Source organism: Lissotriton helveticus, chromosome 7 (genome assembly GCF_964261635.1).
Source record: "Lissotriton helveticus chromosome 7, aLisHel1.1, whole genome shotgun sequence".
Classification (NCBI taxonomy): domain Eukaryota; kingdom Metazoa; phylum Chordata; class Amphibia; order Caudata; family Salamandridae; genus Lissotriton; species Lissotriton helveticus.
In genome coordinates, this window is record NC_136068.1 from 1,040,643,769 (window position 1) to 1,040,669,252 (window position 25,484).

The window sequence follows — 25,484 nt, forward strand, 5'->3', positions numbered from 1 at the left end:
AAACTGAAAACTGACCCTGAACCCTAAAAATACCCCTGTACCCAAAAACTGAAAACTGACCCTGAACCCTAAAAATACCCCTTTACCCAAAAACTGAAAACTGACCCTGAACCCTAAAAATACCCCTTTACCCAAAAACTGAAAACTGACCCTGAACCCTAAAAATACCCCTGTACCCAAAAACTGAAAACTGACCCTGAACCCTAAAAATACCCCTTTACCCAAAACTGAAAACTGACCCTGAACCCTAAAAATACCCCTTTACCCAAAAACTGAAAACTGACCCTGAACCCTAAAAATACCCCTTTACCCAAAAACTGAAAACTGACCCTGAACCCTAAAAATACCCATTTACCCAAAAACTGAAAACTGACCCTGAACCCTAAAAATACCCCTTTACCCAAAATCTGAAAACTGACCCTGAACCCTAAAAATACCCATTTACCCAAAACCCAAACCTAAAATATTTTAAATAAAATTATATACTTACCAATACTTACGTTGTAATGGTATGCGTTGTAAAGGTATCTGCGTTGTAAATACCAGCGTTGTAATGGTATGCGTGGTAAAGGGTCCTGCGTTGTAAAAGTTGCGTGGTAAAGGTAGGTCGTGGTAAAAGTTGCGTGGTAAAGGTTGTATACCCACATACACTCAACGAGCTTTGATATTTATATCCAGTACGGGGTATGATATTTATATTGTGATCACTCAGGCGAATGTCACCTGTGCTGGTGCTAAACGTACAGAATCTAAGATATTACTTTTTCCTAAGATAGGTTAATGAGCCTACCAGGAAACATCTTATTATCTTTAAAGGTTACTGTTTTGGAATGTCTAGTGCTTTCAGAATCTTATCTGGAAGCATTGGCTAAATTGTATATAAACCGGCCTCTTCTCATAGTCCTCCTAAGCCCCTCAAACTCTTCTCCTGCCTGCAAATCATGCTCATATGGAAGGAATGGTGGGTTTTCAAAATCTGACTTCTGATGCTATAAATCAGCTGGAATTGAGCAAATAGTACAAGGTTCTTAAAATGGTGTATATGTTGTTTTTTTGTCTCTTTCTCTTGCTACAATCCTTTTATTAACTAGTGTGTATTAAATGCTTATTTGAAGGACAATTTAATTTCCTTTGTAAAAATGGTTTGACTATTGAGTTCCTACCGTTTAAGATTACACAACCATTCATGGAAAAACAATGGTGCTGGAACAACGCCAACTCCGTCACCCAACCAGAACACAATGTGCTGTTGTTAGTGGCAGTTGTGTTTTCGAGGACGCAAGATATATCAATAATCACTGATTTGCATTTCATGCAGCAGTTATGCGCAATCTTCTTGAGGTATTGCGTAAATTCGTGAAAGCAAATTACACAAGTCTTGCACACCCCTGTTCTCGAGTGAGAATTTGAAACCCACTCAATGTTTACAAGGAATGGGCACTGACGACAATACTCAATGTATTTAGTTTTCTAACTCCACGTCTACTTGGAAACCGGAGAAAGTTGACTAAAGTAAATGTTTCTGTACTGGCACACGTTAAAAGCACTACTGTACAATACCTAAACACACTTACGAGGGCGGATCCCCACAGAGATGGTGTTTACCTGACCCGGTTAGACTTTGCAATCACTATGAGCTACCTATTTTGCTCGCTCAACATGCCCCCCACACATCCACAATGTAAATCTGTCAGTTGGAGCAATTTATTACACTTGTGACGAAACATATGCTTTTTTCATCCGAGAGATGAAAACCATAGAACAGCTTCACACTAAAACATTCGGGGAGTCTTTATACAACAAGCTCCATTGGTGATCAATTATTTGTTGTTGCAAATTTACCAGTCCTTGATCTTCTAACCTTGTGCTCTTTGCTTAGCTTCTCACCTGTAGCTACACATGCGTCAGAACTCGATTGTAGAAATATCTTTAATTCTGTTTAGCTGCACTGCTGTCTTTAGGTCAGAATGAGACATTCTTGATTCGACTATGGTCAATGTCCACCTTTTCACTGCAAAATCAAGATACTATTCTGAGGCCAACTACTAGATGAAGAAATTATGCACTGAATGAGAATCTATTTAAGATTCATGCTGTAGACTAAAGAAGGCACAGGCTTTGAAAGAGATACACAAAGCTTCCTCCTGCTGATTGTTGGTTTTACTGCTACACATTCAAGTCAGTGTGTGATTTGTATCTGATGATCATTTGTAAATCCACACAAACGTACTTAGATACACAGGGACACATATACAGACATCTCGTCTCAACCGCTGGCATTCACACTCTTAATGAGACACATTGACTCATAGGCACACCCACTCACATTCACAATAAGAAACACTTTACAGCAGCACTGACAAGCACACCGCCCTGCACATTAGGACACACTTCCTCAAACCCACAAGACTCTCAGCTCAAACTCACAAGGACACACACTTGTATACCCTTGCAAATAGACACACTCTCTTCATGCTTACACACCCTCACTATGAAATACTAACCTCTTCCACTTACCATAACACACCCTCATGCTCACACAGATTACAGAAGAATGATGGACATCCCAAGATACTTACACAGTCACAAACACCTACGTGCACACTGGACAACAGAGTGATGCATGCATTCACGAGGACAAAGAGTGACCCCACAGTGCTGAGAAGACAGACGCTGGTCAAAGAACAACAGAGCCAAGTACAAAGCAGAACATGGAGCATCAGAGCAAAATCTTTGTTGCCAAGGCACAGGTAAGACCTCAGTCCCAGACCTTATTTTCCAGTGCATCAATAGGGAGAAAACCTTTGCCGTTGGGTGATACAGAGAACGCTGGCATATCTGTCCATGGTACCGCCTGTGAACCATTCCCTGGTCTGCAAAGACTGGGCCTAGCAGGGACCCTAATCTCAGTCGCTTCCCGTCCTCAATGGTCACTGTTTACTGACAAATGACAGACAACCGCCGAGCCTAAACCTGTTCAAGATGGCTTCTTTCCATGAGGAGCGTCTACCAAAGAATAAGAGGTGCCTCAAGGTTCCCTCGCTACTTCTAGGGGTTCGATCCAGCCTTCATTTCGCATTGCGGATGCAATTTCTTTGGCTTTTCAGACCCAGCATGGTGATGTCCTATAACGGCGCAGCCTTGAGTCCCCTCTTCTAATGAAGGCCATCGAGGACATCAAAGAAGCGCAATAATGAGGTTCTTGATTGATGATGAGGAAGATGCCAGGCACCTGCCTGTCTGCGTTTTCTTTCGACTGCCTATTGCAGGTCAAAGAGTATAGAGTCAATCATAAGTCTACAGTCGAGCCTCCTCCTGCCGCAAGCAGGGTAGGATGACAGCAGAGGTCTTTCCGTCTTCCGCAATCGCCATGTAGCTACAGAGTGCTGGCAGGTGCTCAGATGTTGTTCTTGGGTGTTGCAGGGAGCACATAGCGGTGGTGTCGCTCAGTGTCAGGTTCTCAGTGGTGGTGCTGCTACCTAAATTTTGGAGGTAATAAGCCCCACCATGCGGGGCGTTACTGTCCCCATTGTCCAGGCTGCCCACTAGTTTGTACTTTTCACATGTACTGCTGCCGCCTTCGTTCCTAATATTGGGTGTCTGGCTGTAGGTGTGACGATACTCCTCCTCGATGTCCTTGCCTAGCTTCCAACGCTTCCACCACTTCAGAAGCTCGGACTGCACCTGCAATAGACAAGCATATTAGAGAGATCATTAGGCACAGTCATGAGAGCATGGTGTCGACATGCAGCTTAGTACTTGAAAGGGTAGATCTGTTAAGAAGTTGTTAGGGAACTAGGAATATAAAACACTGAATAAAGATGGAAACATTACACATTTCATTAATAATTAGAGGTATCGATGCTTAGGAGTTCACATACATATGTTACTCCTCTACTATCACTGTGCTGCGTGAATTTTAAAAATCACCACCTGAGACGAAACATGCTTCAGCTGTTGTCCTGATGTCACTGGATTTGCTTCAAATATATTTTGAATAAAATGCACTGTGCTGGATTTTCTACACACCCTACTTTATGGATTTGATTTATGGACTTCTCTGACAGTGCTTTGGTATCTTTTTATACATCTTACATGTGAAAACACAGCCAATTTCTGACCATTAGTGGACAAAGGACAATGGTCTAAATAACCTCTATTTTATGCCAAGGCCTGGAGGCCAATATTATGCATTATCCTTTCTTGCTCCTCAAACACAGCAGCAACAGGAATCTTAGAACTAGAACACAAAAATAACTCTAGAACATAGAACATACATATAATTCATACACAGGCAGCCATCTTCCTTCTTTTGTTGCTGCTCATACACAGATAAGTACATTGTTTTAATGTCCTTAATATATATATGTATGAGAATATATGGTTTATTATATTGATTTAAAAGCTTTAAGCATAGAAGTAAATTAGGGCATGTGTAAGGAATGTTTTCGGAATGCGTGAAGTTGATGATTTGTGACCTGGATGTAATCTGCATTAAAATTATGATTTTGATGGTATCTGCATGAGTATGCCTAGATGGAAGGTTTTTGTTGAATTTTAATCCAAGGGAGCGCCACAGTCGGATGTGTTTATTGAAGGGTTTTGCGACCATATGAATTATATTTGAGAAAGAGATCGGGTCCTACCATTGGCACTGGCAGTTGGAGCAACGCATGGTGGGAGTGAGGCTGTAGGGACGCAAGTGGAGCAGAGCGTTCGATTTGATGCGCCTGCTCGCGTCTGGTGCGCCTTCGACTTTGCGGGCTCAGCCTTTAATAAAATCATGATTTTCTTCTCATTAAAACTGTGGAAAATCTGCATTATGTATTCGAACATTGGAATGTTGGGAGCTCCATTGAAGACAATGGAGTGGCTTGGGCTAATAATCGCTTGTAAAGGCCTTCCGCTCCAGCATTTCAATACTGGTCTTTGTGGTTCTCCTTTTTTTAATTGAAACCCTTCAACCCTCAATGGGTGTGATGTTCTAATAAACTCAGAACTCTTCTGCCTTGGACTATACTGGTTGTTAAAGGCCCTCCCCCTTGTTTTAGGCTCTTCCTTGGGCCTCTGGCCTAGGAGCTGGGCTCCGGGCCTTTAACAACCAGTACAGCCCTCAGTAGTAGATTATAAAAAAGTTGTTTGTCCACATAACCTCAATTTACCAGATAAGGGTAGTAAGGATATACATAAAATGGCAGGTTATAACATGAATTTATTCTAAGTGTTTTGGCTTGTAATGTCTGTAATGGGCTTTTAACAAGTATACCGCTTGACAGCAGGCTATAGTGTCGTATTAGAACACTAGAATATTGGGACCTCTATTGAAGAAAGTTGACTGGCAGAGGGCCAATAATGGCAAGCATAGACTTTCTGCTCCAACATTTCAATGTTTTGCTTTCTGTTTCTCTCTGTTTAATTTAGAACATTCTACCCTTTGTAGGTACTATGTTTTGATAGCTTTATATATTTTATGACTCGGGCTATGCTGGTTGAAAGTCCCTTGCCCTCATTGTAGTCCCTTGCCTGTGGCTCAGGAGTAGGTCTTTTAAAATGGGTATATCTTGCAGCAGAGGGGTATTATACCACATTAGACAACCGCAAAAATGGTGCAAACATGTTTGCCTTGTTTTTACAGCAGTGCAAAGTTTCTGCATTCTGGCCAATGGCTTATACGTTATTCATACCCAACCAGGAGAACAGAACACAATGAATGCCTTACCTCCTTCCCCCAGTTCACAGAGCACCACTGAGCATAAACAAAATACCCAGGAAGCGAAAATGATGTTAATGCTTTCATTTGGGGTTTATCACACAGTTAACGTGTCCCTGAAGACATATATCCACATTAATATATAGAAGGCACACGAGCACCATGTATACCCCTTCCCTGGCAATAAAGCACCATTTTACTGCAGGAAGCGCAGAGTAGAACAATGCCCGTTCCCATGGGCATAGAGCACCATCAATGTACCACGGTGAACACAGAAAACCATGAATCCCTCTTCCAAGATTAAAGATCAATGTTAATGTATCAGTAGGAGCATATAGTGCCATTAATAACTCCATCCTATGGCGTACCACACCACACCACTTATATACCTCTAGAGGCACATAACATTAATATAGAACACAGAAAGATGTTGGATATCTTGTGCTCCCAACAGATACGTTGAACCATCATGAATGACACCATTGTAACAGCACTAGCTATTAAAATATGCCACACAGGAGCACATATTAAAGTGTTCACTCACTCATTGCTTACAACAAGTCAACATATACCGACCATGTGAAGTCTTTTAGCACAGCACACGCAGGTTTGACAGCACTAACCCTTAAAGGAGATATCCATATCGCAAACATGACAGAACACACTAAACCAAGCATCCAACTCTTTCTAGACACATCACATAACCAGCAATATCGCAGACATCCTAGCACTAAAAACAGGGCAATGGGTATCCCAGGATCCTAAGAGGTACACAAGCAAATCGTAAGGCCTCTCACACTAAAATCGTATACGTAAAACTCAGCTCAGGAAACAAGAGACTGTCACATCATCATTTAAAATGGCTACTTATGGTCATGTTAGAACCCATTAAACAACATGAACCATGGCATTTGCAAATCTATACTAACCGCACACAACCACTAAACAATACATTATTTCTTGATTTGATAGGTTTCATTTTCCGATGCCCCACCCACTTACACTTACGTCTATGAGTTAGCATAATGTGTCTAACCAATGATATATTCATTTATGCATTTACGTTTATATTCTCCATTTCATTATTCATTTATGCGTGTGACATTATTCAGTTTTCTTAGCTTAGCCTGTGTGCCACCATCTTGGAGTGCTTCTCTCTGTGTGCGAGTCGCACTCGCTCACCCCTCCCGTAGGGATAGGAAAAACCCCTGAACGCAGCAGTTTTCGTTTCTTGGCTAACTGTGATCGAAACTATAGCAAACTACTAATCTATGATGTTCCCATGTGCTGGAGACGCTGAGGCCTGGCTCCGCGGCCTTGGGCCGAGATAAGAAATGTTGCCATCGCAGGTGCTGATGCTTCTTGTGTGAGGCCATTGTTCGCTCTTTCAGGGGTCCAGTACTTTTCCAGTATGGGCGTGTTTTATTCTACTGTATCCTGTTATAATGTATTGCTGTGATGAGATGAGGCAGTCCTCTCGGCGTACTCTTAGGGGTGAGGTCGGACAGGGCCCTCTCATATGGGAGTTTGTGGACTAATAAAATATCCTGTTTACTCTTTTCCACTGTCCGGCTGACTTATTACTTGGTAATTATAGGTGAGTGCGGTAAGTCACTCGGGTGGATTTGAGCCACACTTATCAGATGGCGCCCGAACAGGTACCCCGCGATAAGGATCTTTCTCACACGTAAGTGGGTAGCAGAAGACCGGGAACCCTCTGGTCGGCAGGGTGGGTCTGGGTACCCATTTTGATGCCGAGTTCTCGCAGCGCTGCCCCACCCTGCAGATCGGTAGAGGTCCCGGTTCGTGATCCTGCGACGGGGTCCGGAAGGCGGAACTTTGGAGCTGACCGTGTTGGTCCCAGCAGCCGGCGGTCGAGAACAGTAGAGGTCGGTACCGCGTATAGAAGGTGAGTGGTCCGACTGTTGCTTGAGGGAGCTGGGATGCTCCATGAGACCGGTGTGTCTCTGAGACCGGTGTGTCTCTGGTGATTGGAGGAGCCGGAGTGCTCCTGGGGCTAGTGTGCTCCGGGAAACTCAGGGTGCAAGTGTCGCCCTGACAGACTTGGTGGAGATTGGGTGGATGTTTGTTTTGGTCATCCGACCGGATGGTACTGCGGTCGAGGCGCAGCTCACTGCGGACGGATTCTGGGACTTACCCGAACCCCTAGGGTGTGTGGTTTGCTGGGAACGGGTCCAGGGTCTCACGTGGTATAGTGCGCAGCAATCTGTAGTGCCGCCCGGGAGGCGGATGTGTTCCCCAATTTCGGAACGGTGTGTGTACTGTTCGGTCTGCGGTAGGGTCCAGGTTCCCCAGGACTTGGTCGACGGGCCTTGTCCCATTTTGGTAACACGTGTTTGGTAGGTATTTGACGTATAAGAAGTGCGAATACATGTGTGTGTGTGTTTTGTTGTGATTGTGCGATCTGGGAGTCGGTGAGAGGGTGAGTGTAAATTTTGTGTTGGTGTGAGATTGAGTGAGTGGAGATGCCGTGTTTCAGTAAGCTGCGGTGTCTCGGGTGCTGCTGCGGCACCTCAGACACTAGATTGGCCAAGAGCCAACCTGCCCCAGTGGAGGGCTCCCCTAATTTTGAGATGTATGTTAAGCATGGACTGACTCCGATTTTGTTTAACACTTTGTGGCACAGATATACTAAAGGAAACGTGGATTTGCAGTGGCCCTTGACTGGTTCTTTCGATGTGGCAAAACTAGATTATTTACAAGACAGATTATTCGCTAGGCGCAGTCGCCAGAGTATGTTTGACTCCCTGAGGATGTAGCAAAAGGAAGTAAAGGAGCGACAGCTAAGAGAGGAGAAGGTAGCTCAGAAGAGAGCGGCGCAGACGATGGCGCAGAAGGAAAGACAACATACTAAGAAAGAGAATGAGAAGCGGATTGAGCGCGCAGACAGACTTTATAGGTTGCAAGACAATAAAAGTTATGTAGTAAGAGAGGAAGAACAAGATGAGATGGAGGACATTTTGAATGCTCGCCCCCCCCTCCCCCGTATGCTCCGCAACAGTTGTACCCTGTGTTCACGGGTTCTGCTTCCTCTGCAGTGGTTTCAGTTCCGCAAACGGGTGCCCCTCCCTTGTCTGGCACCCCCCCTCCTCTGTTTCAGCCCCTACTTTGTTGAGAGATGTCGAAAAAACCTTGTCTTCTGTCACCTCTTCATTGACCACGCCCTTGGTCTCTCTCTTGGCAGCGAGCTCACCTGCCCCCTCTGTGGCCTCTCCTGCACTTCCTACTGTTTCTGCTAGCGCTACCCCTCAAGGTGGGTTGTTGACTCCGGCTTTAGGTACGGGAAGTGGGCTATTTACTCAGGTACCAAAGTTGCTTACGCGTTCCACTGTTGGGTTGGATGAGAAAACAGTAGTGGCTAATCAGGCTTGTCAGTGGGCTAGAAATAATATTTACTCACTTGACCGTCCTGACTTCGTCAGAAGCGGTCGCTCCCCCAGCTCCCTGCCTCCAGCAACTGATATCGTAGCGCTATCTCTGAATTTGATTATCTGGTGCTAATATTATATTAATAATTGCGCTCGCACTGCATTGTTTGGTCTCGTGCTAATATCGCATTGGTGATTGCGCTCGCACTACATTGAGTGTCTTGAGCTGATCTTACCGCATTGCCTAATTTAGCATTACGCGATTTTCTGCACAGCCCACATCGTGCCAATCAAAGTGTGCTGCTGCATACTGTAGCGCCTGTGCTTATCTGTGCTTGCGCCTCTGCCCACCCCAATCTCGTCCTGTTTAGTTTGTTTTGCTGCCATCTTGTTTGTTTGTGCCTTCCAGCCCGCCCCTCCACCCAGCTACCGCCTCCCAGCTGACCCTCCCTCCCACAGGATACGTATAGCCGATCCCATACCCCACAGCGTCGTGACCGTCCTGACTTCGTCAGAAGCGGTCGCTCCCCTAGCTCCCTGCCTCCAGCAACTGGTATCGTAGCGCTATCTCTGAATTTGATTATCTGGTGCTAATATTATATTAATAATTGCGCTCGCACTGCATTGTTTGGTCTCGTGCTAATATCGCATTGGTGATTGCGCTCGCACTACATTGAGTGTCTTGAGCTGATCTTATCGCATTGCCTAATTTAGCATTACCCGATTTTCTGCACAGTCCACATCGTGCCAATCAAACTGTGCTGCTGCATACTGTAGCGCCTGTGCTTATCTGTCCCTGCGCCTCTGCCCACCCCAATCTCGTCCTGTTTAGTTTGTTTTGCTGCCATCTTGTTTGTTTGTGCCTTCCAGCCCGCCCCTCCAACCAGCTACCGCCTCCCCGCTGACCCTCCCTCGCCCCCGCCCCCCCACCATCCACATATGTCAGATGCATTTACGCACAGCGTCCACGCGCAGCGGTCGCGCCCCATGCGCGCCGAAGGTGCGCCAAAGGTAAGCCCGTCTACGCCCGTCCGCGCCTGGACCGCACCCAGCGCCAGACCCCCTGGCCCCCGCAAACCGCACTACTCCCGCATAACGTATGATGCCGCCACCCTCCTAGCCCTTAACCCCGGACGCACACCACAATGCTACGAAGCTGCCCCAGGTCGCACCCACGGTCCCTTCGCCTGCCACTCCTGCAAGTTCGCCTGCATCAAGACCCACACCAAATCCACTAACTCCAAACACACCTCCGACTCCAACCACTTGAAGTGCATCCTGCTGAACACCCGCTCGATCCACCGACACGCCACTGAGCTCTGGGACCTACTCGACACTGCTTCACCGGACATCGCCTTCCTTACAGAAACCTGGATGAACACATCATCAGCACCCGACATCGCCATAGCCATCCCGGACACTTACAAGATCATCCGAAAAGACCGCACCAACCAAACAGGAGGAGGCATCGCCATCGTCCATAAGAACACCATCAGAATCACGACCAGCTTCGACGATAACCTTGCAACCGCCGAACACCTCCACTTCCAGATCCACACCGACCCCAGGACCACACTTAGAGGCACCCTCATCTACAGACCACCAGGAACCCGCACACAATTCAGCGAAGACATCACTGACTTCATCAGCCCACACGCCATCACCTCCGAGAACTACATTCTACTGGGAGACCTCAACTTCCACCTGGAAAAGAAAAACTACAGCAACACCACCACCCTTCTGGACAACCTGGCCAATCTCGGACTCAAACAACTTGTTGACACTCCCACCCATGTAGCCGGACATACGCTCGACCCAATCTTCACCTCCAGCAAGCACATCTCCTTCGATCACACCACAGCTCTCAATTGAACGGACCACAGGTGTGTTCACTTCAGCTACAAAACTACCTCGACCCACAACCCCCCACAACCTATTCCGCGAAGAAACTGGAACAAAATCACCACCGACCAACTCCTCACATCGCTCAAACAAAACCCTCCCGCCCTCTCATCGGACCCAAACCAAGCTGCCACCAAACTCAAACAATGGATCAATCAAAGCGTTGACGAATTAGCACCCTAGAAAAACCACCAAACCAAACAAGGTAGCAAAAAGGCCCCCTGGTTCAACGATGACCTTAAGAAATCCAAGAAACTATGCCGTACTCTCGAGAAAACATGGAAAAAAAAAACAACTACTGACAACCTGACCACCTTCAAGACAGCCACCCGCAAACACCACCAACTGATCCGATCCACCAAGAAATCAGCATTCAAAGATCAACTCGACAACAACGCCTATAACGGCAAGGAACTATTCAACATCGTCAAAGAATTTACCAACCCCACCGCAGCCTCAAACGACATTACTCCCTCCCAAGACCTCTGCGATTCGCTATCCTCTTTCTTCTACAACAAAATAGCCGACATACATAACAGCTTTGAAAACATTTCCAATGAACAGTCCACTCCACCCATCTCTGAACCTAAACCACCCTCTAACAACCTTACGCCTGGAACCCAATCAACACTGAAGACACCATCCGCCTAATGAACTCCATCCATTCAGGATCGCCAACGGACCCCTGTCCCCACCACATCTTCAACAAAGCAGACTCCATCATCGCACCCCATCTCCGTGATGTCATCAACTGCTCCTTCAACTCTGCTACCTTCCCAGAAAGCTGGAAACACGCCGAACTCAGCGCCCTCCTGAAGAAACCCACAGCAGACCCCTCTGAACTTAAGAACTACCGCCCCATCTCACTCCTCCCATTCCCTGCCAAAGTCATTGAGAATGCCGTCAATAGCCAGCTCGCCGCCTTCCTTGAATCCAACAACTCCCTCGACACCTCACAGTCCGGCTTCCGAGCCAAACACAGCAGCAAAACCGCCCTCATTGCAGCAACAGACGACATCCGAACGCTTCTGGACAACGGAGAAACAGCTGCCCTCATCCTACTCGACCTCTCCGCCGCCTTCGACACAGTCTGCCATAGCACCCTCATACAACGCCTCAGCAACATCGGCATACAAGGAAAAGCCTTGGACTGGATCATCTCGTTCCTCGCCGGGAGAACCCAGAAAGTCAGACTACCCCCATTCACATCAGAGGCCACCGAAGTCATCTGCGGAGTACCACAAGGATCATCACTCAGTCCCACCCTCTTCAACGTTTACATGAGTCCCCTTGCATCCATCGCACGACAACACAACCTTAACATCATCTCTTACGCTGACGACACCCAGCTGATCCTTTCCCTCACCAAAGACCCTAACACCGCCAAAACAAATCTTCATGAAGGCATGAAAGAAGTAGCCGAATGGATGAAAAACAGCCGCCTAAAACTTAACTCAGACAAAACGGAAGTCCTCATCCTAGGATCATCCCCCTCTGCCTGGGACGACTCATGGTGGCCATCGGCCCTGGGCACGGCACCCATACCCACAGACCATGCACGTAACCTGGGCTTCATCCTGGACTCCTCCCTCTCGATGACCAGACAAGTCAACGCCGTCTCATCCTCTTGCTTCAACGTACTTCGTATGCTCAAGAAAATCTTTTGTTGGATCCCCACTGAAACAAGAAAGACTGTCACCCACGCACTGGTCACTAGCCGACTGGACTATGGAAACACCCTCTACGCCGGAACCACAGCCAAACTACAGAAAAAACTCCAACGCATCCAAAACGCATCAGCCAGACTCATACTGGACATCCCTCGCCAAGCTCACATTACCGGTCACCTGAAAGACCTCCACTGGCTTCCCGTCAACAAGAGAATAACGTTCCGTCTCCTCACCCACGCACACAAGGCCCTTTACAAACTAGGACCCGAATGCCTCAACACACGACTGTGCGTCTACACACCCACCCGCCAACTAAGATCCTCCAATCAAGCCCTCGCCGCAGTTCCGCGCATCCACAGATCCACCATGGGAGGAAGATCCTTCTCCTAGTTGGCGGCCAAGGACTGGAATTCTCTCCCCACTCACCTCCGCCTTACACAGAACCACATTTCCTTCAGAAAGTAACTTAAAACCTGGCTATTCGATAAATAATAAACCCCCTCCCCCAAGCGCCTTGAGACCCTCTGGGTGAGTAGTGCGCTATACAAATTCCTGAACTTGAACTTGAACTTGAAGACATTTGGTCCACGATGAAAGATTATGAACCCCTGATGCAACAGCATGCTTATGGCATATGTCAACGACCCTAATAGCGTTGTGGGAACAGGGCTATGGTGGAGCGGCGCCTGTGGTTCTTCATGACATTAAGAACAGAGCCTATAGGGCTAATACTGGAATAAAGGATGTGTTGCAGAGTTTGCGGTCCTTGTTGGAATACAGAAATGAGTTGCCATCGGCAGGAAAGCCCCATTTTCCTGAGGTGCACCCAATGCGTGAGGTACACCCTATTTTCCATCCTGAAGTGCCTGAAGTGGTAGACCCAGTAACTCATAATGTTACTAGGGCTCGTGTGGATGCTCATTTCCAAGAACAGTGGGTATACACGCCATGGAAACGGAGCGAGGTTTTAGCCTTGAAGGCTCAGTTGCCTGATTCAAGGAAAAATCCGACTGCTTACTACAAAGAGCTGACGGAAGCAGCTTCCTCGACGGTCATGACTTTAGCTGACATAGAATTGTTCTTTGGACTACTGGTTCCGGTGGATGTGTGGAGGCAGGTAAAGGGGACAGATCATGCAGAGGAATTGGGCGGTACTTGGGAGGAAATTAAGGACTGGGACAAGGAGCGGAAGCCAGGGGAGAAGCCGAAGGCTGAGATTTTAGCATTACCAGGACGAATAATAAAATATACGCACTCCCTTATTCCTCCAAAGAAAGTGGATTGGGATAAGTTGACTGCATGTAGGCAGAAGAAGGATGAAGCAATTTCAGATTTTTTCACTCGTTTCGAGGAGGCTTTTATGGACTTCAGTGGTCAGGATCTATCTCAGGATGGAGGCTTGCGACTTTTCGTTAATAGATTTGTAACAAATTTGTTATCGGAAATATCGGCTAGATTGCAGGTGTCGGAGAGTACGTGGACGACATCCACCCCCTCTGGTATTCTGAGTATGGCTCAGTACTATGAGCATAGAGAGAACGAGAACAAAGACAGACAGGAAAAGAAAGCCAAAGACTTGAAAACGAGGGTGTTGCTGCAGCAGGTGTCAAAGGGTCGGGGACGTGGAGCCCCACCCATGGTAGCGGGTCGAGGTGGAAGTAGTTACGGAAGGGGGGAGAAGAGAGAGCGTTTAGGGCAGAATCAGTGTGCGAACTGCAAAAAGGAGGGGCATTGGTGGAGAGATTGTCCGGAGCTCCGGTCCAATGTTGGGTCAGGCAGAGGTAGAGGTCGGGGTGAATTTCGTCGGGATGACAGACAGTTTGATGAAGGCAGGAGACCAGGGAGAAACTATTTTGATAGAGAGAAGGATCGACAACACTTCCAAACGGAGGGTGACACCAGTAGAGACAGACAATACTACAATGGCGCATACGCTATGGACGACTTGACTGGGTTCTCTCATAACTAGGACAGCGTAGGACAGAGCATGGGACCGGTTTCTGTGGATGTTGATCAACAAGGACCCGATGTGACTGCGGATTTGTTGGGGTCTTCTCAGAAATTTTTGGTGGACACGGGTGCTATGAAGAGTTCTGTGGCACGTTCTCAGGTCCCAGGGCTGGCTCTGTCTGGCAAGAATAATATCTCCGTAGGGTTCTCAGGTACTCCGGTGATTAGCCCCATTTCTAAGCCTCTTGCTCTTACGATTGGTCCTTTTACTGTTGACTCTCCCTTCCTTCTGGCTTCGAATTGTGGTGAAAATTTGTTGGGTTTGGATTTACTGAAGAGATTAAATGCTACGATTTACTGTTCTCCAGACGGTGTGTATCTCACGTTGAGTCCTTCTGTCGCGCATGCGCAGCAGTGTTTTTTGAAAGACGAGCCTCTCCCGGCTGAGTTTGTGGGAGTCCTAGAGACTCTATGGGCCAGTAGTGATACTGATGTGGGAAAAATGGATATAGCTCCTGTGTCCATCAAGGTTAAGGTGGGAGCCCGGCTGCCACGGATACCCCAGTACAAGATATCTAGGGATGGAGAGAAGGCTTTGCTACAGATAATACAGGATTTGATACGATCAGGTGTAGTGGAGGAGACAGACTCTAACAGTTGTAATAGTCCTATTCTCCCGATCCTTTAAAGACACTCAGCCGGTGCTAGCGATGGTACACCTGATGTCTATCGATTTGTGATTGATTTGCGCCACATTAATAAGGTGGTTGAGCCTCAATATCCGGTGGTTTCTGACATTACCACGATTTTGACCATGATACCCCCCACGGCCAAATATTTTTCTGTTTTGGACTTAAAAAACGCTTTCTTTAGCATTCCTGTGCATCCTGATAGCCGTTTTCTTTTCGGATTCTCATTGGCTGGCCGAAGTTTCAGATTTTGTAGAATTCCCCAAGGCTATAACGAGAGTCCCAGCATTTATAGCCAGGCTTTGAAGGCTCAATTGGACGACTTAGAGCTCCCCAAGGGCAATGTTCTTTTGCAATATGTAGATGATCTTCTAATAGCATCTGACACCGAGGAAGGGTGTCGAGAAGCCACGGTTAAATTACTGCGTTATTTGGCTCGCAAGGGACATAAAGTGTCCCTTCCTAAATTCCAATACTGTCGACAAGAGGTTACCTACCTAGGCCATCTCCTATCGAAGGAGGGGAGGAGGTTGACACCGGAGCGCATCAAGGCGATAACTAACATGGCTGTACCTAACACGCTGCGGGAGGTGCGCGCATTTCTGGGAATAACATCGTATTGTTGCCAGTGGATACCTAATTATGCCTTACTAACCAAACCCCTTCTGTATTTGACTACTAAAGAAGTGCGCGAACCCCTACCCTGGACTCCGGCATGTCAAGAAGCTTTTGAGTTACTAAAAACTGCTTTGTGTTCTGCGCCTGTTTTGGGAACTCCTGATTACCAGAAGCCTTTTGTGCTTTATGTACATGAGGCAGAAGGTTGCGCGTTGTCTGTCCTAACTCAATGTTTTGGCGGGAAACAGAGACCTTGTGCTTACTTTTCTGCTATGCTTGACAATGTGGCGAGAGCGTTGCCAAGCTGTCTAAGGGCTACAGCGGCTGCTGCGGTCTCAATAAGACAATCGGCGGGGCTCGTGTTGGGTTCAGAACTCACAGTGATGGTACCTCATGCTGTCGATATTTTACTGAGCAGAACGCAGACGCAGCATTTAACAAGTGCTCGTCTTACTGGCTATGAGATGACGTTATTTGCACCCCATGTTACGATTAAAAGATGTGCCACTCTGAACCCGGCCACGTTGATACCTATCTCTTCAGATGAAAAGGACGATGAAGTCCATGATTGTTTGTTTCGGACAGAGGAGGAGACAAAGAGAAGGATAGATTTGACAGACATCCCCCTAGATGATCCCGACGGGGAGCTGTATGTTGATGGTTCCTGTTTTAAACTTGCGGATGGTACCTCAACTGCAGCATATGCAGTCACGACATTGAAAACAGTGGTGGAGACTTCTAGGATCCCGTACCACTCAGCCCAAGCTGCAGAAATAATAGCATTGATGTGTGCGTGTGAATTGAGTGAAGGACTGGACGTGAATATTTACACTGACAGCCAATACGCCTTTCGGTGTGGCTCATAGTTACGGGCGACTGTGGGCGGAGAGGGGATTTTTGACATCACACGGACAAAGGATTCAGAATGGTCCATTGATATTACGACTATTGACAGCATTGACGCTTCCCAGACGACTGGCAGTGATCAAATGTAGTGCACACAAAGTGGTGGTGGATGATGTAGGGCGGGGAAATGCATTTGCAGATCAGACAGCTAAGGAGACGGCTAGGATGAGACTCCCACGAATGTTTGTGGCAGGACCAGCTAGGTGGGTACCAGATGTTAATATGTTTGCGAATGCTGTACAAAGTGTGCAGAACATACAGGAAAAAGCAACTGACGACGAGTTGAGGACATGGAAGAATGGTGGGGGGCGGTTGGACACGAATGAGTGCTGGACGGATGTGACAGACAAAAGACGATGGTTACTCCCGGATCCGTATGTCCTCCCAGTGGTGACAATGGCTCATGGGCCAGCTCACATTAGTGCAAGGGGGATATGTAAATTGTTAGATCCAGTGTGGAGCAATAAGAACATTTCCAAGGTAGCAACCCATTTGGTGCAACAGTGCATGGTTTGTTTAAGACATAATCCGGGAAAGGGAACACCTGTTCCAGTTGGTAACTTTGCCCATCCTTCTTTCCCTTTTGAAGTGATTCAGATGGATTATATTGAAATGGAGAGGGTCAGTAACCTCAAATATGTCCTAGTGGTGGTATGCTCCTTTAGCAGGTGGGTGGAGGCTTTCCCAACTAAGGATTGTATGGCTACAAGAAGAAGAAGAAGAAGTGTGGCTCACTGGTTAGAGGCGGCAGACCCGTAAGCAGAGAACGGCCCGGGACCAGGGTTCGATTCCCGACGCGGCAGGGTCGTGGACCAGGGTCAGCGGACTCGATAATTCTCGTCTCGGTGCCTACTCTAGTCAGAGACCACACGCGGCAACTCTGGGCATCAGCTTGCCTCATCTTCACAACGGCCCCCCCAGATCGCCGGGGATGCTTGGTCACACCTTAGAGATACCTATCTGGGACCATCTCTCAGGGTGAGCCAGGACGGGTTCCCCAGCGGTCGAAGCGTGGAGATACTCCTCTGGGAGTCGATTCCTAGCGCTATATAAACCCGCAATTAAATTAAATTAAATTAAATTACATCAACAGCTAAGATGTTGATCAAGGAGTATTTTTCCCGGTATGGCTTGCCCCGGGTGATCTGGAGTGATAACGGCACATCTTTTAATGCTGAATTGATGAAACAGATATGTAAGGGGCTGAAGATCTCTCAAAAGTTCCATGCAGCACAGCACCCAAGGCTGCGGGTTTGGTAGAAAGGTTCAATGGGACACTCAAACTGAAAATGGCCAAGATACAAGAGAGTACAGGGTTGCGTTGGCCAGATGCACTTCCCCTAGCATTGCTTTCCACTAGAGTGACAGTCAACTCCAAGACAGGTGTCTCACCCCACGAGGTTATTTTTGGCCAGCCCGCCAACGTGTGGGGTGTCCCTAGACCAAAATGTTTCTCCGAAATTGAATATCCTTTGTTGATAGATTACCTGTATGCTTTGACTAAAGATCTCCGTTCTATTCATCAGCAGGTAGCAGACACCCTGAAACCACTGCCGGAGGGGCCAGGCCATGCCATACAACCCGGGGACTGGGTTGTCGGGAAGAAGTACCAAAGGAAGTCCTGTTTGGAACCCAGGTGGTCGGAGCCGAGGCAGGTGCTCCTGACCACCCGCACCGCACTTCGGTTCCAGGGTCGAAAAGCATGGACGCATGCCTCGCATGTTAAACGCGCCCCCTTACCGCTGCCATATGATGAATGGGTGAGAGACGGCGTCGCTGATCAAGAGTGCGAAGCGGTTCCTCGGTACATACCCTTCTCGGATGCTTCATTGAGGGGTGAGGAGCCGGATCAAAGAGCAAAGAGGCCAGCTCTGATTGCAAGTGGTGAGGCCTCTTCTGATCACAGTGAGCAAACATCAGAGGATACGTCTCCTGCCACTGAGCCCCCCATTCTGTTCACAGATCCAGAGGTGCGAGGGAGCACTCGTTATAATCTGCGGCCCAGAAAGGAGAAGAAAAAGTACTGAGCACTGGAAAAAGGGCTGAGATAGGGATTAGATGAGGACTGTGTTGCAGAATAGTTAAGTGTTAGGGATGGACTGCTGGTTAGAGCCCTGGTGCACTGTCGAGACATTGTCAAATGGGACACTAGGATTGCGCCTGGGCCCAGATTCAGTGCTCCTGTGTTGCAAAGGCTGTGCGACTCCGTCGTGGTATTAGGGAACGAACAATAGAAGCCTGCCTGTGAAGCCTTAACGGACACAGGGAGAAGATCCCTTTTGAGGGTGAAGAACCCCTCTGGCCGGCTTCAGAGTGACTGGAACTATTTGAGTACCTTTTAGTTTAGTTTTGGACTTTTAGCTAGGGAAATATGTATCCCTTTGGTCATCCCGTCCCTGAGGAGGAGCAACCCTTTGCAGCTCCTCGTAGATCAGAACCAGATTCTCCATGGCTTGCTCTATCACGGAAAGGGAAAGTGGTGGTCATAGTGATATTCATCATTGTATTTCTGATAATTCCAGGAATACTGTTTTTTCTCGATGAAGCTTACCCTGTCCATAAGTTCATTCCTACCCCTTCCTCCTTGCCCGAACATAATATGGTTACTGTTGATTATGGTGAACAATGTATGCGAAAGGGCTATCGAGATAATGTTTTTATTAAGACTCTACATCATGCCCATGCTGTGTATAATGTGACAGATTGTTGGGTCTGTGGGTTGCTCCCCTCTGCTGCATATAAAAAGGATAGATTGCTGGCACTTCCTTTAACACCTGTGAATAGTTGTGTGGGTTGGTACACTTTAATTGGCATGGTGAAATTCTTTCAGCAACCTGATTTTCTGGACCCTCGATTACCTGGTACAGGATCGACGTTGACGATGCGAGTAGGCCCTATGCCCACCTCTTCCCTTGGACGGTTGTTTACTGACGGACGTTTTGATCAGACATTTCTGGAAACATGCTCGAGGAAGGTAGAACGATTTGTGACACCCAACGACACTGACAAAGTGAGGGAGAGTTTTCTACAGTTGAATTCCTCCCTAGCCTATAGACATCCTCCTTCGACAAATAGTAGTGGTCATTCTTTGGTACCCCTGGCAGTTGTTGGGCCTTCACCCTTTTCCTGTATCCTAGGGAGGGGTCCTATTAAGGTTGGGGACAGCTCCTGCAATGTGACTGCTTCGATTCGTCTGCCCCTTAGTCCTTCTTTAATCACTCCCCCGAATATTTACTTTGTATGCGGGGGCAATGGATACTTGTGGTTGCCTGAGGGTTGGGGTGGGGTCTGCTATCTGGCCTATTTACTTCCCCCTGTTTATGTAGCACCCTCAGATTATCATAAGACCCATCGGCGGTTTGCTATCATGCCTGGACAGCGTAAAATGAGGGCACTCCAAGTTGAGGATGTAGATCAGACCGACACTTCTTTGCAGCAATGGACGGATTTCTCTAAGGGTTTACTGCCGTTCTGGGGTCCTATCTTTAACAGTAGAGCTATTCGGAGACTGTCAAGGGTGATGGAAAAGGTAGTGAATACGGAGGCAGATATTGTGGCCAATATGTCCATTGAGATGCAGGCTATGAGATTATTTAAGATCCAGAATAGGATGGTGCTCAACGTCATCCTTGCAGATAGGGGTGGAGCCTGCCGCGTCATCGGGACATCTTGTTGTGTATATATTTCTGACTCGGCCTGACTGTTAACTTAGCAGTGCAGAAACTCCATAGATTGGCAGCTGAACTTCATCAGGATACTGGTACTTGGTCACTAAAGACATGGTTGTGGAGTGTTTTCTCCTCTTGGGGCTCGAAGATATTGATGGGTGTTGTGGGAGTTGTGGGAGTTGTGGGTATCTTGCTGACCTGTTGCTTATGTGTTTATTGCCTTCCCCCTTGTTGCTCCATGTGCGCCAGCAATTTACGAGTTCCTCAGAGACCAACACGCCAATATCCTGTTTCCAATGATGTAGAGCTTCATGATATCCATTGGTTGATGCTTATTGATGATGATATTTTCGATTGATATGTTGCCCCGTCCCTAGCATTTTGTGTAAAGGCCCTACCTTTTTAGCTAATAAAGGCTGCACACATGTTAGCCACATTATGCTAAAAGGAGGGTCTGATAGGTTTCATTTTCCGATGCCCCGCCCACTTACACTTACGTCTATGAGTTAGCGTAATGTGTCTAACCAATGATATATTCATTTATGCATTTACGTTTATATTCTCCATTTCATTATTCATTTATGCGTGTGACATTATTCAGTTTTCTTAGCTTTGCCTGTGTGCCACCAGTTTGGAGTGCTTCTCTCTGTGTGCGAGTCACACTCGCTCACCCCTCCCGTAGGGATAGGAAAAACCCTGAACGCAGCAGTTTTCGTTTCTTGACTGACTGTGATCGAAACTATAGCAAACTTCTAATCTGTGATGTTCCCATGTGCTGGAGACGCTGAGGCCTGGCTCCGCGGCCTTGGGCCGAGATAAGAAATGTTGCCATCGCAGGTGCAGATGCTTCTTGTGTGAGGCCATTGTTCGCTCTTTCAGGGGTCCAGTACTTTTCCAGTATGGGCGTGTTTTATTCTGCTGTATCCTGTTATAATGTATTGCCGTGATGAGATGAGGCAGTCCTCTCGGCGCACTCTTAGGGGTGAGGTCGGACAGGGCCCTCACATATGGGAGTTTGTGGCCTAATAAAATATCCTGTTTACTCTTCTCCACTGTCCGGCTGACTTATTACTTGGTAATTATAGGTGAGTGCGGTAAGTCACTCGGGTGGATTTGAGCCACACTTATCAGATTGAAACCTTTAACCGTATAAGAAGGATGCTCAGATTACGAAAGTCAGTGGGGGCTCGTCAACAGGTGTGTATCGGCCGTGCCCTGCCTTCTATGAGCCACCTCAAAATGCACCCAGCCTCTGCTCCCAGGGTTCATGTGCACAGGTCAGCCCTCTAGGCCTCGCCTGATTCCTGATGACAGAAGCAGGAGGAGGACTCAGGGGGTTGAGCCACAGTCCATCTCCAGAGTTCTGATTCAGAACACATCACTCTGTAAATGGATGTTGATATTGCACACATGAGGGGCTTAAGTCATCTCTCTTACTTCACAAAAGGGAAGCCCCTATTGTTTAACAACCCTGCTGCACATGCTGTGTGTAGTGCAGCTCATCTGCTAATAGTGGGTGTCAGGGCACTAACCAATGCATCCCTGTGCCGCAAAAGGATCCGCACAGAGCGGCAGGGGCAGATCTCAAGCCCTGTCCCAGCTTTCCATAGAGCTGTGCTTACGGCCCTGCCAGAAGCTAGGAGAGGGCTCGGGTAGGTCTTCCCTTCGTTAGTCCTGGCCCTCCTGCCCTGTCTGGCTCCTCGTCTGCGGGGTGGGAATCATGCCTTGCTGGTTCCTCTGTCTAGTGCTGGATTCCTGCTGCTGCCATGGTGGAGTTGCCAGCAGATGAAGCAAAGTGAAACAAAATCCAGGGTTGTTTCTCTGAACATGTGGGAGTAAAAGGCAGGTGTTTGTGTTTTTCCTTGTGTGTGACTGGTTGTGTGATACTCAATGAGGGTGCGAGAGAGTGAGGAGTGACAGTGAGTGTGTGTGTGAGAGAGAGTAATTATCTCTGAGACTGAGTGAACGTATGAGAGTGAGTGTAGGTGAATGAGTGATTGAAAGAGAGTAGAGTGTTAAAGACTCAGGGTTAGTGTGTATATTTTCGTGAAAGTGAGAATCAGTGAGAGTGTGTATATATGTGTGTGTGTGAATGTGATTGGGAGTGAGTTTGAGAGATGAGACAACGAGTAAAGGAGGGAGTGTGAGTGAGGCTGCATGAGTGAGTAAGAACGAGCAGCGCTTTAAATGGGAACAAATAAGTGCAAGTAATCATTAAAATGAGCTAGAGGTGTGACAAGAGGGTGGGGCAAGGGGTAGGGAAAAGGGCAGAATATGATGATACCTAATGACTTCTATACCAGTTGCAGCACATATCGAAACACATGAGAAATGCATTTATTTAAACAAAACAGGTTAACTCATTACAAAAATGAAAGCCAGACATGATGATATGTCAACATTTCTTTCTATTGTATTATTTGCAGCTTATTAATGACATACTGTTATTTGTTGTTGTTTGGCACAATACTATGCACTCTCAAGCGTGCACACACAGAAAGAAACAAGCAAACATGTACACAAAAGCATTCCACAAGTTTCCTTTAAAATATCACCTGAGAGTGTCCTGATTCTCTAACTCTTTCTCTCACTTTTCTCTCACTCAAAAAGAGGCACACAGAAGCAGACAATCACACAGACATAGGCAAACATACAAAGTCTCAGGTGGGAGGAAAGCCATTTTAAACTCCTTACCTCCCATAGCTTTCTTAATTGCTACTGACAGCAGGCTGCTTTGAATTTGCACAAATTCACACAATAATGTGAATGTGATCAACAGCACAGGGCCTAAATGTGCACTCCAATGTCAAACACAGTGTCATAGTGAACACAGCAGGGGCGTAGGTAGAGCTTGTGACGCCCGGGGCTATCCTTCAGATTGCCGCCCCCTGGGGGGGGGTGCTGGGGAAAAAGGACGGCGAGCACCTGAAAGAGGTCCGAGAGACACGTAGTAGCACCGCTAATAGTTACCTGGATCATGCAAGTTACATGCACATACATGACACGGTCCAAAAAATAGTGCCACCTGGGGCGCACCGCCCCCACCTAAATACGCCGCTGAATCAAAAGCAGAAGGACACCCAAAACTTACATCAGTTCTACCTACCCTGTTTGTGACATCTCACTCATAACCTCACAGTTTGTGCAGGACCCAAGTCCCCTGTCCCCTATCTGCCCCGTCCATGACCTCAGCAATGTCTGCAGACTGGTCCACCACACTGGGTTTGACCACGATTCCCCTGGCAGCACCTTCAGGATACTACAGGTGAGTCCTTTGCACCTGATCACTAGACTAACTTGAGTTCTGCAGTTGGGGCAGTACCAGGCCAGATGAAGGGGAAGAGGGTTGGGAGAGGCAGATTTTAAAAGTGTGCCTTAAGGAGCCTTCTTCCACCTCAAAGGTAGGCTCAATAATTAATGATCCACTGTCCATATTTAAACAATATGTTGGCACGCCCAGCTCGAGCTGATGGGCAGCCCCAGCCATCTTTTCCAGGTATTACTTTCAATAATTTGCACACACTATGTTCTTTGCTGGCATAATCTCGCAACCATACAATAGCAAATTACATTTTTTGCATCAATTGTCATGGTACTTGAAAGGACATATGCCCCAAAACTAGTTCGATTTTATGTAAAACTCCAGCAATAGCTTTGGAGCGAACTTCCTGATGGTCTATATGAAGTTTAAAATGTAGGTTATAACTATAAAGGAGGCCTAAATATCTATATTCTTTTACCATCTCCACTTAAACACTGCTTAACCACCACTTAAACATAATATATATGGACAACAGAGGCCAGGATGCACCCCTGTCTGAGATCATTGAGAGTGCCCATCTTTTTGAACATGGCACCATTGCCCCCGAGTTCCATCATAGTCTACAAGCCGTGATGTAATTGAATTATCAACTTTATTAGGCCCAGTGGACAATGCTATCTAAATATCTTTTCCCAGAGTACAACCCTGTTTGTAGTGTCAAACTCTGTTGACCAATCGACACATGACACAAAGGGGCAGTTTCCCTTTAAGAGCATATTTTTCAGCCAAAGCAGTCATATAAAACAACCGTCCATAGTCTAGTATCCTTTATGGAAACCCATTTGGGCAACATTTTGGCATCACTTAGCCAATCTTCCAATGACCCCAGCAGATGCAAGAACTAGAAAAACCAATGGGACTTGCTTAATGTGCTTATCTCATTCAAATACAGGCAAGCACAAATGCTGTTTGCTTGTGTTTGTCGACGAACAAGGTCAGGCTATTTGGCTTTGCCAATACAGTCAAATTTTAGCAACAATATACTGCTATCTGTATAGGATGTATGTGATAAACAGAAAGGGAAATACACCATCGTGCATTCCAACGGAAAGGGTGGAATGATACACCAGAAGCCAAGAACAAGAGCTGAGAAATACTCCGAGAGTAAAGCCAAAGCTAACCAAGTATAGTTAAAAAACGATTTAAAGGCAGAAGGCACCTTACAATACTCAACTGCAAAAGGGCTTACTTATATTGAAAATTCACCAACATAACAAACGCTGCACTCAGTGTACGAACTGATCTATTTAACGCAGGTTACTTGTACCAGAAATCCATTACTACAATTAAAGATTCCCAAGAAGACACCTATATCCAAGTCCTCTTGCTATTCTGAGCTCCTAAAAGACCAGCAGTAAGAGGTAAAAAATTAATTCACTCACATGGATTACGTTTTCATCTTCTAACTTTATGCCAGTATCGAACCAAGACGAAGATAATCAGTTCAACAAGATGCAGCATCACCAGTTTCAATTACACAAGTCTACACCTACACTAATCATGTTAAATGTTTTGTTAAAAACAGGTCAGAGCAAAGTATAATCACCTTCTTTAGAGCCACCGTCTTCAGACGCAACTTTTTCTCTTCTGTGCCCTTGACACGACATCTAAACACCCTCAAGAAAAAGGTTCTCACCGTTTTGGAGTCCAGCTCCAGCTC

General features: G+C 46.8%; 1 protein-coding gene across 3 annotated transcripts in view; it reads right to left on the minus strand.

Moving 5' to 3' along the window:
• Positions 1 to 1,690: 1,690 nt before the first annotated feature.
• Positions 1,691 to 25,484, minus strand: part of LOC144769658 (glucagon receptor-like) — a 641,797-nt gene continuing 618,003 nt past the window's right edge. For all 3 annotated transcript variants that reach the window (XM_078653833.1, XM_078653834.1, XM_078653832.1), the window contains exon 14: positions 1,691 to 3,684. In XM_078653833.1, coding sequence (XP_078509959.1) covers positions 3,298 to 3,684 — 387 coding nt within the window. In that variant the 3' untranslated portion in view covers positions 1,691 to 3,297. The remainder of the gene's footprint in view (positions 3,685 to 25,484) is intronic.